Raw genomic sequence first — 13311 nt, forward strand, 5'->3', positions numbered from 1 at the left:
TGATCGCATCGCTGTCGTGAAGGTCGCCGGTTCGATCGAAAGAGTAGAGCTACACGATGCGAAGCCACAAGCGGGCCGATGAAGCCCTCTCGCGAAAGCATACTCAATGCGGTGAGCTGAAGGCCGCAATGGGAAAGCCATGGACCTTTTCGAAGCTGTCGTGGTGTTAGTCGAGAGGGTGTAGGAGATCTAGATTGTGGGAGCCGTATGATGTTCGCGCGGAGCCGCCGAAGATCAGTACCATTTGGGCTAGGCTGCCGCGACTAGCGCCCGCCCTCTGCGCCACAGGGGTGAGCTTGACGATGCGAGCAGTAATTCACGAAAGGTTCAATCTCCACAAGAGGATGTGTGGGTGCGCCTTTGATCCAAACTGCGGTCTGTTCCTGGCTCGGGGTGGTCACGGCAACAGGGCAAAGGAAAGTGTCCATTCCCAAGCGAACCCTCGCTCGCGCAATAGCTTTGGGTGAGCGCATTGGTGGATTGGTAAGTCGTTGACGTTAGTTCGCAATAGCTTTCATTACAAGTTAACCTCATTCTACATCTGCGTGATCTTCACATTCCTCATAATCCCATTGTGCCCCGCTGCAGCTGCATCAGCCGTTCCATTGTATTTATCCTGCTCCCACTCCATGTTCAACTCGATCGTACTCCCACTCGGACTCGCATTCCCACTTGTAACATGGACAGTGTGGTGTTTCGAATCATGATTACTGAGCTGGATATCGTTTCCGCCTTGCTGGCTTCCTTGTTCCAGGTACCCTGATCGTGAAGGGTGGGCGGAATTCCACATGCGCGAGTGCTTACGAGAGGCGCTATCATGCGTCGAAATTTCACCAAACACCTGGCGGAGCAAGGGACGGAGCGTGGCGGCGGCGGAGGTCGCAAGGCCGATTCCGGTTTCGACGGTAGACCATATCGCGACGTCGGTGGTAGTGTATAGGAAGTCGGGTATATCGTTGAGGCCGTTTATGAATGGGATGCGGACGACTGTTGCGGTGGAGCCACTGGCGTGGAGTTAGCATACGATGCAAGGAAGACTCTAGAAGCGGAATGAGCTTACATAGCGCAGCAGGCGAGTACAACAACCACCGTCATCTTCTTCCTCTTGTCCATCTGCAAGTTGTGCACGATGAAGATTGGAACAATACTGAATGTCCAGTCCGTGACACAGGACAGTGCAGAGTAGCCGTAGAACGAGTTCACGACGAACCTAGAGGGGATGCAATGTCCTTTGCCGCCGCGGAACTGTTCCCAGAAGAACGAGACAGGCCAGCATTGGAAGGTGAAGACAAAGAAGAAGTACACGCTGTATACTTGGATGGCGATGAGGGCGATCCAAAGAATCATGCGATGGGTTCTATCCCGGGCAATGCGCAGAAGGAAGATGCCGATGCTCATCTTGAGGAAGATATTCGTAACAACGTATGTGGGCTCGCAAGTCCACCACCACTAGTTCGAGTTGTTAGCCTTATGGAATATACTGTAGACGTGGTATTACACACCTTCATACCGATGGGATACTTTTCATCCGGGATGAGATATCGTCGCTTCCCGGTCCCATTATGGACACCTAGCAGCGCGGAGCTACAATAGACCAAGAAGGCCGCCAGGGTAAGAACAGAGAAGTAGTCATCGGCCGCGAAGTTCTTCACGAGGACCAGCTTGCAGTAGCATCGAAGCAGTACTAGCAGAGTGCAAATACAGATGAAGAAGCCCAGGACACCGGTGAACTCTCCGGATCGATCTTCTCGCGGCATTGTTGTCGGTGGAAATGTGGTCTGGAAATCGGACCAACTCTGAACCCACCATGCGGGGAGACGGCTATGTAAACTGTGAACCCTTCGGCGCGTCCTTTTCCATAGGGGTTGACATGACTTGGGAAAAGACCTCGACACGAGCGCCATGCATGCAGGGACAAGAGAATGGCCTGTGTCGGTGAAGGATTTTCCGTAAGGCGGGCGACACGCGAGCAATCCATGGATGATCCACAATCCGTCTCCACAGCGGCTGGACCCTGACTCGAATTACGATCCTTTGACGTGATGCTACTCGATCGCTTGGTAATCGCGAAGCTCGGTGAAAACCCACGGAAGGCTGGAAACTGGGCCAATTTCCGGGAGGGTGGTTCCAAGTGTTCTTGGTTGGTTCCATGTGGCTGATCTAAATCTGCGCGGCCTCACCAGGAGCTGCCGCTTGAGCCGCATCTGTTGAGAACTTCAACATCAAACATCTCGGATCCATCGCACCGTCTTGTCATGGTTGCCATTGACTTGTTCCTTGACGTCGCGTCGAGGCTTGTGAGATATTCGCCAGTATGCAACACAATTGTCTATCGTGCGAATGGGAGTAGTGTTCTCACTGACCCTTGCGGCTTGTTCCGCTATCTGTGATGCACACCACTTCCACGCTACTGTTGTCAGTCCAAGCGTGTCGGATTGTCCCTTGTAATCCTTAGGAAGCGTTGCGCGGCGTTGGGCTCCAAAGCAGAGGTCGCAGGCACGCATGGGGTTCCATTCCAGAGCTTTCCAAGGTTGCGATCGAAGAATGAGTCGTCGTGAGCCGCGGGTGGCTGCGCGAGGCGAGACGCCGTTAGCACATCAATGAAGCCATGTCGCAAAGATCTGATTCGCGCGGTGGGTGGAAGGTCGCGGAAGAGGCAGTCGACGCCGCAGAGTGACAGCGGGCGGGCTGATGTGGTCAATCGGAAACGGGGGTTACGCGATCCGGACGATGTTCGCCGGGTTGGGCAGGCCTGTTCGGGTAAGGCTGGATGTAGCTAGCGGCCGCTTTGACGCGCCCGACAGGAACGCCCCCGCGCCATGGCCGTAACCTTGACTTCACCACCTTATACGTGATAAGAGACGTTTTCTCAAGGCCGCCCACAAACTTAACGATGAACTGTAACTTGCGATATCCTGCAGTACCCGGACGCCGCTGCCTACGTCAGCAAACAAGTCAGCGTGCTGTGCCACACTGTGTGCGATCGCTGCAGCCTGGCACTGCCAACATGCACTGCCGCGTCCCAATGCTGTCAGAATGACAAGCAACTGCTGCATCGATGGCGGATAGCTGAAACCTGGCTAACAGAACGGTCGTTGGGCTTCCTATGGACCCCGCGGGAAGATCCCCTACCAGTCGCGTCCCTCAATTTTGAAGCCTCTTCCACTTGTCGTATTACTGATCCTCGCTGATCCAGGCGCGCTGCATGTTGATGGCAATCAACAGGCGCTCGAACGCGAAGTTTCGCGCCGCGATTTGGGGTGAAACGCGGACGAATGCATTTGAGAGCCAGACGCGGTAGTCATTCGAGCAGCGCTGCGCGACCGGCGGTAGCTATGCGCACTTTTTTTCGGTTACAAGGCTTACACACTGTAGGCTCCAGGCAGTCTTTACTTAGATAAGCCGTGGAAACTTCGCCTGATGTATGGGTTCGTTCGCAAACCATCAACGCATTCTTTGCATTCCCAAAACTCACAACAACCGTAGGCTTATTTCGTGTAGTCTGCAGCTGTACAAATAAAACATCAAACAGGCGTGCCGCCTACGTTGGTCTAAGAAGCTCAACTTCACAAGGTACTAAGGCAACGTAGCCTCCTGCATTGCCTTACATTCAACTTACAACAAAACCAACAAGACTACTCGCTGTCGTTTCCGCGAAGAACGACTTCAATCTTCAATCGATCACCTAGGATACACGTGACATTGATCTTCGGGGGAGACCGAGGGGTGGCTGCGCACGCAACGTGAGACACCGTAAGCCTACCGATGAAGCCACGTTGCAGGCCGGGTTTCGCGTGGTGGGCCAAAGATCAACATCACGGGGAGCAATCAGACTGATGTCGTTGACCGAAAGGATGCACGCCGTGTTCGCGGCCGCTGGGCACCGAGTGCTAATACTGTTCGGGTAAGGCTGCCGAGACTAGCAGCCTTGTGACAGGAAAGCGCCATCCAGCACACGCGCTCCAGGTGAGTAACAATAACCTTGGAGTACATCAGGACGGTGACCACGCCAGCTCCCAACGTCGCCAGCCCGCACAATGATGACGGACGCACTGGGACATCATCCAATGGCGGATGACGCGACGCAACCTGCTGCCTCCAGCGGTCCCCAGGCTACGTGTCACATCGGGCGGGCGCTCTTCCCTGCAGCCGGCAAAGGTGTGCCGCATCCCAACGCCGGCATCAAGCACTGTGGCAAACAACTGTGCCATTGATAGCGAATGACTACTTTATGCTACGCAGCATAGATGTTCGGGTTCCCGAGGAGACTACGGTATCAGCGTCGGGCCGTCGCGTCACCGACCATCATTGCCTTCTTCACCGCCTAACATTGCTGATGATCTCTGCATGTTCAGAGGCCCTACATCGCGAGAAGGCTCATCACTTGCGTTATGCTTGCCTGTGGTCTCCCACGCTGCATCTTGAGTTGAAGACAGCGAGATGCGTCGCAGAAGCAAATCGTGGTAGGCCATCATTCGAGCGATGTCATGCCACCACCGGTAGGTTGCGCAAACATGTAGGGCAATGACAGGCACATTCAGCATGTTGCAAGTGTTTCTGGCTTGTTCGAGACGCCACGCTGACTACTCATGCCTTTGTTGTGCATTACAATCACTCTTTGCGCTTTCTCATCGTTCTTGTGCTCTTTGTGCTCACAGCAAACTTTTAGTTCCTACACTGCTCTATATCTAACGTGGAACGAAGCACTTACAGCTGACCAAACATGTCTCTGCAATCTACTGAAACGAGAGATCTTTTGGATCTTGTCGACAATCTCCGATCACATGGCATCAATCGATACATCAACCTTCCTGAGATCATCGTATGCGGCGAGCAGTCTTCCGGCAAGAGCTCTGTGCTGGAAGCGGTATCCGGCGTCAAGTTCCCCAGCAAGGATAACCTCTGTACCAGGTTCGCGACTGAGCTGATTCTTCGACGCGGCCCGGAAGCACCGATCAAGATCAGCATCGTCCCTGGTTCACATGAGAAGGATCGCTCGGAAGATGATCTCGAGAAGCTGCGCGAGTTCCACTACTCCGCTGAATTGGAAGAGTTAGATCTTGAGCCAGTGATTGAGGCAGCGAAAGAAGCGATGGGTATCAACGAAGGAGGCGGTAAAGTGTTCAGCTCCGACATTCTTCGCCTGGAGCTATCTGGACGCAATCAACCGCACCTTACCCTTGTCGATCTACCCGGCCTGTTCCAAGCTGGAAGTCGGGCTCAATCAGACACAGATGCCGAAACGGTAAAGTCGCTCGTGCTCTCGTACATGATGAATCCACGCAGCATCATACTAGCCGTCGTATCTGCCAAAAATGACTTCAACAACCAGTCAATTACCAAGTATTCGCGCGATATCGATCCAGCCGGAGAACGTACCCTTGGACTGATCACCAAGCCGGACACGCTCGACAAGGGATCTGACATGGAGCGATTCTATCTTGACTTGGCTCAAAACAAGGACGTGAAATTTCGATTGGGATGGCATGTGCTTCGTAACCGGGATTACGCTTCGAGGGATGCGACTACAAAAGAGCGCGACACAGCCGAAGCTCTCTTTTTCGCAGCCGGAGTCTGGCGGGAGCTTTCAGCAGATCAAACTGGAGTTGACAGCCTGAAGCCGAGGCTCAGCCAGATTCTCAAGGACCATATCGTCGCACAACTCCCTGACGTGCTTGCGCAGATCAAGAGCGGTATTGGGGAATGTACGACACGACTCAACGCTATTGGCTCATCCCGTGACACACCACATGAGCAGCGCCGGTACCTTCTACGAGCCAGCGAGTCGTTCACTTCACTCCTCAGAGCTGCGGTCGACGGGCAATACTCAGACCCTTTCTTTGGTGACGCTTCTACCGATGAGGGTTACCAGCGGCGCTTGCGAGCTGTTCTCCAGACTACCCTGATAGATTTCGCCGCCAACATGCGCAAGGAAGGCCATGCTATCACCATCCTAGACGAAGTGCCGACTGAACCTCTATCCGAGCGCCAGATGTATCGCGCAGACTACATCATCAAGGTGAACAAACTTCTGGAACGAAGCAGAGGTCGGGAACTGCCTGGCACGTTCGATCCGCTTATTGTCGGGCAGTTGTTCCACGAACAGCGAAAGCTGTGGCCGGAGCTTGTCGATGACTGCCTGGAGGTCATCATTCGTGCTGCCGATGTCTTAGCTCGCACGGCACTGGACCACGTGTGCGACGAAACAACCCGAACTGGCATCTCAAGGCAATACATCACTGTTCGATTGGCGAAACTGACCGATGCGCTTCGCGTCAAAGTTGCGGAACTTCTTACACCTCACGACACTAGCCACCCAATCACGTACAACCACTACCTCACGGACAACGTGCAGAAGGCGCAGAGCCAACGGCAATCCCGAGAGCTTAGGAAATCACTGAAAGAAGTTATCGGCGATGACCACAGCGGCAAGGGCACCGTCAAACTTCACATTAACGTGGACACGTTGGTCAACACTCTGCTCGCCAAGACGGAAGCAAACATGAATAGTTACGCCAGCTCTACTGCGACCGATTTCATGGAGGCTTATTATAAAGTCGCCCTCAAGAGACTCATCGACGACTTCGCGGTACTCGCCGTCGAAGCATGTTTCATCCAAGAGCTTCCGACTTTGTTCTCGCCAGCTGACGTCATCGACCTGGACGATACGTCAGTGACTGCGTTGGCTTCCGAGAGCGAAGAAGCTGCCGGGGAGAGAAAGCGGTGGACTGCCAAACTCAAGGTCCTCGAGGGTGGGCTTAGAGCTCTGCAGGGTGTTCAAGACATCTCGTTAGCGCAACAAGGTAGGGATGCAGCATAACTATCGATTCGCGATCGATTGACTGAAGGGCTCTAAGCTAACAGTGTTCAGATCCTGGCAACGCGCTGTTGCCGAATGCCACAAACTTGAAACGCAAGCGGTCAAGCCGAGAGATAGCAGAAGATGACGCGAGACGGCATAGAGACCCCTCGTGGGCAGAGGCAGCCAAGGCAGCAGGTCTTGTGTGATTTAGTCTAGTCCACCATAAATCTACTGATACCCCTCCGTCCTCGCAGCATGACTAGGTTTCGTCCCCAACGCCATAACCGGACTATTAACAAACTCCTCCAACCCATCATGCGTAAAGAACGTCTGCGCCTTGCTAATCTGCACCTCATTCGCGCCCCTCTTCCAAATACTCTCATCATACGCCGTGACCGCATCTTTCAAACTCTTACTCCCACTCTGCACGCTCTTCAACGCTTCAACAAGGCAATGCGCAGAGTAGAACGCATTATTAGCGCCCTGCCCACGGTGAAACGTCATGGCGTGGGCTGCGTCGCCGCACAGCGTCACCCGTCCGTTTTGGTTGTCCCAGGGGACGGTTTTCCATATCTTGAGCTGATCGCGTAACACAGGTGTGTCCTCTGGTATCCACTCAATCGCACTTTTGTATGGTTCCGCCCAGCCATCGCGCTTCACATGCGCTTTTAGCCTTTCCAACCGCCCGTCTTCGTTATCATGATCTTCAACGTACTTCAGCGGCCAGGTAGACAAGATCTGAAAAGTCCAGGTACTAGCGTCTTTCTCGTCGGGCATGTCGAGCACATTTGCGCGGATGTAGTGACCTGCAGGGTGGATTGCGATGTCGACGAGGGGGTGGAGGTGTTGTTTGATGAAGAGGGCTTGGGAGGCGGTGTAGGAAGCGTTGAAGTTCATCAGGGCGAAGGGGAGGGTGTCCATAGTGCCGGAGTGGGGGAGGAGGCAGCGGCGCACTTTTGACATGGCGCCGTCGAGGCCGATGAGGATGGTGCCGGTGTCGGTTGTGCCGTCTTCGAAGTGGACTTTCACGCCGCCGTCCTGGGTTGTCTCATAGTGCGAGAAGCTCTTGCTGTATTTAACATCCAATCGTTCAGCTAACAACATACGCAGTCTTCTAATATTAATCTCACGCGCCTTTGGTATCGGGAACGCAAACGCCTCCTCTCGCGTCTGGCCATTATAAATAACAATTCTATCTTCGCCGAGCGCGGCGCAGTCGACGTAGGGGTCGACTTGACATGAGTTGATCTGCGCGCTGAGCTCTTCCGGGATGAGGTCAAAGAGTTATGGTCGTGCCCAGCCTAATGTGAAGGCCCAGTGACGGTGGCGGTAGACGTCGGCGCCTTTGTCGTAGATGGCGAAGGAGATGCCTGCTTTCTTGAGACCGTGAGCGAGCGCGCAGCCGGCGGGGCCTTGGTGTGTTAGTAAGTGTTTCTGGTGTTGAGGGGTTGGTTACACACCGGCGCCGATGACGATGACTTTTAGGCTGGTGTCGATGCTACCCATGTTGGATGGATGCGGTGTGGAGTGTGGCGAGTGTGAGATTGCGACGCTGGAGGCAAGACGCGATGACAGGTTCGAGAGACACTGTGTCGCGGCATCAGCGGTCTTAACATACCATGCCGGATCGTAGCCATGCTGCAGGGTCGTCCAAGCCGGGCGACATGTGTAAGCTAGCGCAAGAGAGTGGGGGATGCGATGCAGATGCGGCGGATGCGGCGGGCGCCGTCGTTACTAGCGTCCGGCGTCGGTTCTCCTCCCCAGTGCCGTGCCCAGACATCGAACGCAACACAGTTTACGCATGGGCTTAAACGTCTCCGAGAAGTGTAGTCATGAAATGGGTTGGACAATTGCGCTCGGCTATACTGACCATGCGTGGTACCTCCGCGTGTCGCGCCTCCGCCCAGTCAAACTCCAGCATCGACATTCATCCCAACAGCATGACATACTGCAGCCCTGACGATCTCCCTCACAGTCTCCACTTCCTCTTCGTTCCTCGGCGCATACACCATGATCCAGCTCGGCGGTGCCAACCAGGTCACTGGAAAGCGCTGTCCCCAACCCCTCTTCATCACCAGTCTCGCGTCTTGTGGGCTCACATACACATGGAGCGAGTTCTCTGCCGGATGCACATGCGCGACCTCGTAGAAGATTTTGTGCGCGACGGGGTTGATGGTCTTGACATTTGGTTTGACGTATATGGCAGGTCCAGTGCCGCCTTCGGTCTTGCTCGGTCGTGTCTCGATATACTCCGAGTACGCCTTCGTATCCGCAAACTCGCGCATGAGATCGTGGAGAGTCGTGGAAGCAGCAGGTGTTATCTCCTCGGGGAACTGGCGTTGTGGTAGTGTCCAGCGTGTAAGTCCTGGTCTACGGCCAACGCGGTCCGGCACCTTCTGAGGATTGATGTAAGACGCGCCCGTATCGGGAATCGGAGATGCATCGAGCAGGTTCTGGCGCGTGTAGAGCAAGTAGAGTCCCCATCGACGGATCTTGACGTAGCCTTCTAATGTTGGAGGCGTGCCACCAGTTCCTGCGGCGACTCAGCAATCGCATTCACACGGGCTGAGAGGATCGCGAACCAAAGCTTTGCCAGCTCTTGAAGTCATACCAGAAGGCCAGTCCTGCGGCTGCTAGGCCAGCCAGCACGTATTGGGCGGCCATCTTGAACGAGGCTACGTGGCGATCAACAGAACGCTTCTAAAAGAAGGGTTGGGAGACGGGGTCGACGTCGCGAGTCTGAGAGTTTGCGGTGTTCCGTTTCAAGATGCGGACTTGAAGGTTAATGGGGGCCGCGCGATGTGGGGCGAGTGAGGGACAGGGCTGTCGCGAGCGGGAAGGCTAACGGCGCTAGACGATCGGATCCCCTCACTCTCGCCCAATGACCCGGCTGCATCCCCGCAACACCTCCGCGACCCATCCACCACCATGTCACGATGCACCAGCAACATCGCGCACGACAGGCGCAAAGCGTCATTCGCCTTTCGCATTGTCTCACATCGCACTCAGGCGACACCACCGAGTCCGCGACGCAGGTGAAGACCTAGAGAGAGTGCTAGCGACTCCAAGGCATCCGCGGTTTCAAACGCTACTATTTCCATCGCCACCTTGAAACATCACTCGCGAGACCCATAAGACGAGGCAAGCGTCCTCTATACTCAGCATCATGCACTCCTCTAAGTGCTGAACAGCCAAATGGTACTCTGCAACTACTGCGCCGCTCAACAGACCCAAAGGGACGCCGCCGAAGCAACGCATCCACGCGCCTTAGCATCGCATCCCCTGCACCCAGCCCAGCCCGAAGAATACCTCCGACCCTCAAAACAACGCGAACTATCCATCATCGAAGAAGCGCGCACCGAATCGCTAAAAGCCGAGTCCCTCAACGCGGAGTCGCTCAAAACAGGCCCGCCCACGCCAACCCAGCCGCAGCCCAAAGAGCGCAAGTCGCGAGCGCCTAAGATGTCCATACCACCCCAACTCCAGCAGCAACTGCGCCTGCTCATCCGCGCAAACCACATCCTGCACCACCACGGCCTCGTCGACGCATTCGGCCATATCTCCGTAAGACACCCGCTCAACAAGGAGCAATACATCATCGCGGGCTACGACCCCGGCGCCCCAGCCCTCGTCAAGAACATGAGCGACTTTATATCGTACTGGGTGAAGGACTCCTCGCCCGTTGATGCCGACGCGCCGCAGGGATACAGTGAGCGGTATATCCACGGGGAGATACTAAGGAAGTTTCCCAAGGTGAATTGCGTTGTGCACTCGCATTCCGAGGACGTTATTCCCTTTACGGTCGGACACGGCACGATGGAACCGCATCCCGTACGACCCGTTTTCCACATGGCGGGCTTCATGGGCCTGGGCGGCGCCAAGGTATTCACAATGGACAGTCTCCGTGGAACATCAGCGCCCTCCGAACACGACCTCCTCATCAAGAACGCAGCCCTCGGCGCCGCTCTCGCCTCCCGCTTCTCCCCCGAAAACCCCGTTGTACTACAACACAAACACGGCTTCACAACGTTCGGCGCTAGCATCGAGGAAGCGGTGTATCGGGCGATATACACGCAGAAGAACTGCATATTGCTGCAGCGGGCGATTGCGATTGCGGGGGGCGATGCGGAGGGGGTGTCGTATTTGAGTGCGCAGGAGGTCAAGGATTGCGCGGTTATGAATGCGAAGACGTTGGATAAGTCGTTTAGGCTGTGGTTGAGGGAAGTGCAGGTTAATCCGCTGTATGAGAATGAGGAGGGGGAGCCGGAGAAGGGGAGGGTTGGGGGGATGAAGATGTGAGGAGGTGTTAGGCGCTGTAGTACAGATATGAGGGATGCGAAGATACCATGGTTATGAATCTAGGACTGAGAAGTCTACATTGCTTTCAAATATGTCGATCTTCCTGTTCAACGCTATTGTAGGCTGTAAAGCCTAGATGATTTCGAACTCTTGAACTTGGACTTGCAAAGCTTCGTATGCGGCGGGCAGGAATGTTCCCATACCCACGCGTCTGAACTCGCTATCGCTGACCTGCTCAAGAAGAAGCGCCCAGTACACAAAGTCTGGGTGCTGCTCAATGCAGTAGATCACATTTCCCTGGTAAGTATTAATCTTAGCTCGCAAGTGGACGTAGTTGCTTCTTACAATGGTTTGCTCTCGCACCGATCGAGGCACTAGTATGACGGGATGGTTTTCCTTGTCTGGCCCCCTATTGTGAGATTCCTCCGCCTTTTTGCGCTTTGGTTTCGCAAGAAAACACATATGTGTATATGACATCGTTGAATAATTATCGAATCGTGCAATCCCTAGTACTGTTTGGTAGCCAGCTTCGTGCCTGTCCTGCGTGACAACATGGAAATGTCTGCATCTTTCGGGGTAGAGCTTTGCGTATCGATCATGAAACTTTTCAAGCTCATCAAGGTCGAGGTCGCTCATAGTGGAGGCGTCATGCACGCGGCTTCGAACCAGCTGCTTGGTGCCCAGGTGGCCAGATACTTGGAGGCGGCCGGTTGTAGTGATCATCAGGTGCTTCGGCATCTCCTGCGATTGCTGGACAGACTCATATTCTTCCCAAGTGCTCCCAGCCGGCCATACCTTAGTACCCCTAGTCGCTGCCCAGCTCCATGAAGGAACTCTAAGTAAGTCTTCAAAGCATTGGGTGTCGGCCCACCAAAGCAGTTGAACTACGAGCCCTTTCTCCCACACACCGTACTCCGCAATATATCGATCTTTCCGGAGACGCTGCATCTCTGCAGCGATTCCTCTGAGAGCCTTGGTACGATCTGAAGGAACTGTTAGAGACCTTTTGGTGTACTCTTGCAGATGCAGAAGCCATGTATAGTAAGCCCCGATATCATAACAACAGCCTACCTCATCTCTTGATGTTGTTTGACAGATCCATGTAACCCTCTGAGGCATGAAAGCGAGAAACCGTCGCGCAAGATAGCGCTCTTGAAGCGTCCACGCTCGACTCTCAAGCGGACCATATCTTGGATCCCATCCTTCGGACAATTTCGTCATGTTGAATTTCCCCTGGACCTCGCCGTTCTTACGGTAAGGTAGTCGAAAGACTTTTGCTCTTGCACGATCGGTGATGAATAGACCTTCACTGGAATCTCTTGCGCCCGAGGCAGCTACAACCAAAGCCGCATTTCGATATACATCTCCCATCCTCTCTGCTTCATGATACCAATCCTGAGGATCGTCTTGTATGATGCAGAGAGAGTCGATCCACACGTATCGAATGCCAATGACTTGTGCAAGCTCTACGAGATCATGAAATGTCTTTGGTAGATCTTCGAACGCGATGCCAGCTTGCTGTGCTTCAAGGTTATCGGACGTTGTCCGGGGTGGGCGCTTCTTAGTCGAACCCCAACAATGACTCAAGGCTATGTATCGTCCTCTCTGGCCTTGACTTTTAACGAGCCGAACTGAAGGTTGTGCTTCGTTTCCGCAAAGCGCTAGAACACGAGTTGGCATCACGGTGTCATACTCAGCTATGCAGCTTTCGTGAGTACTGCAACCTTTTCGCCAATGCTGGATAAAATCACCTACTTGGTCCATGTGTGGGCCAAGTATTGGTGAGCGATCGTTCAAGCTTGTACATGCAGCGCTGCCTGAATCTTTTGTTAGTATCGTCCAGGAATGCTACATCTGGAGCTTCTTACCGGGGTCCGCCCACATTGCAAACGTACATTTCGCGACACGTGTTGCACATATACGGGTGTATCCTGGTCCCTTGGGGTTCCACCGTCGCCCCATGTCCCGGTCACTGATGAACTCCGTTCTCACCCCCATATTCCTGATCCATGGATAGTTCGAAATAACCTCGCAGAAGCGGCACATCCCTGGCGTAATCGTTGGATCGAAATTTGATGATGTACTCACCGTGGTACGATCATCTGGAGGGTTTTCCAACATCCTTTCAGTGAGCTTGACGCAGTAGTCGCACAGTTCGACAATATCCTCGATGATTGGTTCTGACGGGTCCGGCGCCTCATCCACATGTT

The 13311-nt window shown here is 54.2% G+C and overlaps 5 protein-coding genes across 5 annotated transcripts; 2 read left to right on the top strand and 3 right to left on the bottom strand.

Annotated features, from left to right (window-relative positions):
* Window positions 1-535: 535 nt before the first annotated feature.
* Window positions 536-1757, bottom strand: J4E78_007221 (uncharacterized protein; the record flags this gene model as incomplete). Its single annotated transcript, XM_049367828.1, has 3 exons — window positions 536-1004; window positions 1061-1449; window positions 1503-1757. 3 exons carry the CDS (start codon window positions 1755-1757, stop codon window positions 536-538), a joined length of 1113 nt encoding a protein of 370 aa, XP_049220149.1.
* Window positions 1758-4723: 2966 nt separating this feature from the next.
* On the top strand, window positions 4724-7008 carry J4E78_007222 (uncharacterized protein; the record flags this gene model as incomplete). Its single annotated transcript, XM_049367829.1, has 2 exons — window positions 4724-6803; window positions 6872-7008. The coding sequence occupies 2 exons, from the start codon at window positions 4724-4726 to the stop codon at window positions 7006-7008; spliced, it is 2217 nt and encodes a 738-aa protein (XP_049220150.1).
* Window positions 7009-7030: 22 nt separating this feature from the next.
* On the bottom strand, window positions 7031-8308 carry J4E78_007223 (uncharacterized protein; the record flags this gene model as incomplete). Its single annotated transcript, XM_049367830.1, has 3 exons — window positions 7031-8064; window positions 8125-8214; window positions 8263-8308. The coding sequence occupies 3 exons, from the start codon at window positions 8306-8308 to the stop codon at window positions 7031-7033; spliced, it is 1170 nt and encodes a 389-aa protein (XP_049220151.1).
* A 401-nt stretch (window positions 8309-8709) lies between these two features.
* Window positions 8710-9466, bottom strand: J4E78_007224 (uncharacterized protein; the record flags this gene model as incomplete). The annotated part of the gene is made up of 2 exons (XM_049367831.1): window positions 8710-9335; window positions 9385-9466. The coding sequence occupies 2 exons, from the start codon at window positions 9464-9466 to the stop codon at window positions 8710-8712; spliced, it is 708 nt and encodes a 235-aa protein (XP_049220152.1).
* A 531-nt stretch (window positions 9467-9997) lies between these two features.
* Window positions 9998-11101, top strand: J4E78_007225 (uncharacterized protein; the record flags this gene model as incomplete). The annotated part of the gene is made up of 1 exon (XM_049367832.1): window positions 9998-11101. One exon carries the CDS (start codon window positions 9998-10000, stop codon window positions 11099-11101), a length of 1104 nt encoding a protein of 367 aa, XP_049220153.1.
* Window positions 11102-13311: the final 2210 nt, after the last annotated feature.

The sequence above is a fragment of the Alternaria triticimaculans genome (genome assembly GCF_023758025.1).
Source record: "Alternaria triticimaculans strain BMP 0046 chromosome Unknown scaffold_11, whole genome shotgun sequence".
Lineage (NCBI taxonomy): Eukaryota > Fungi > Ascomycota > Dothideomycetes > Pleosporales > Pleosporaceae > Alternaria > Alternaria triticimaculans.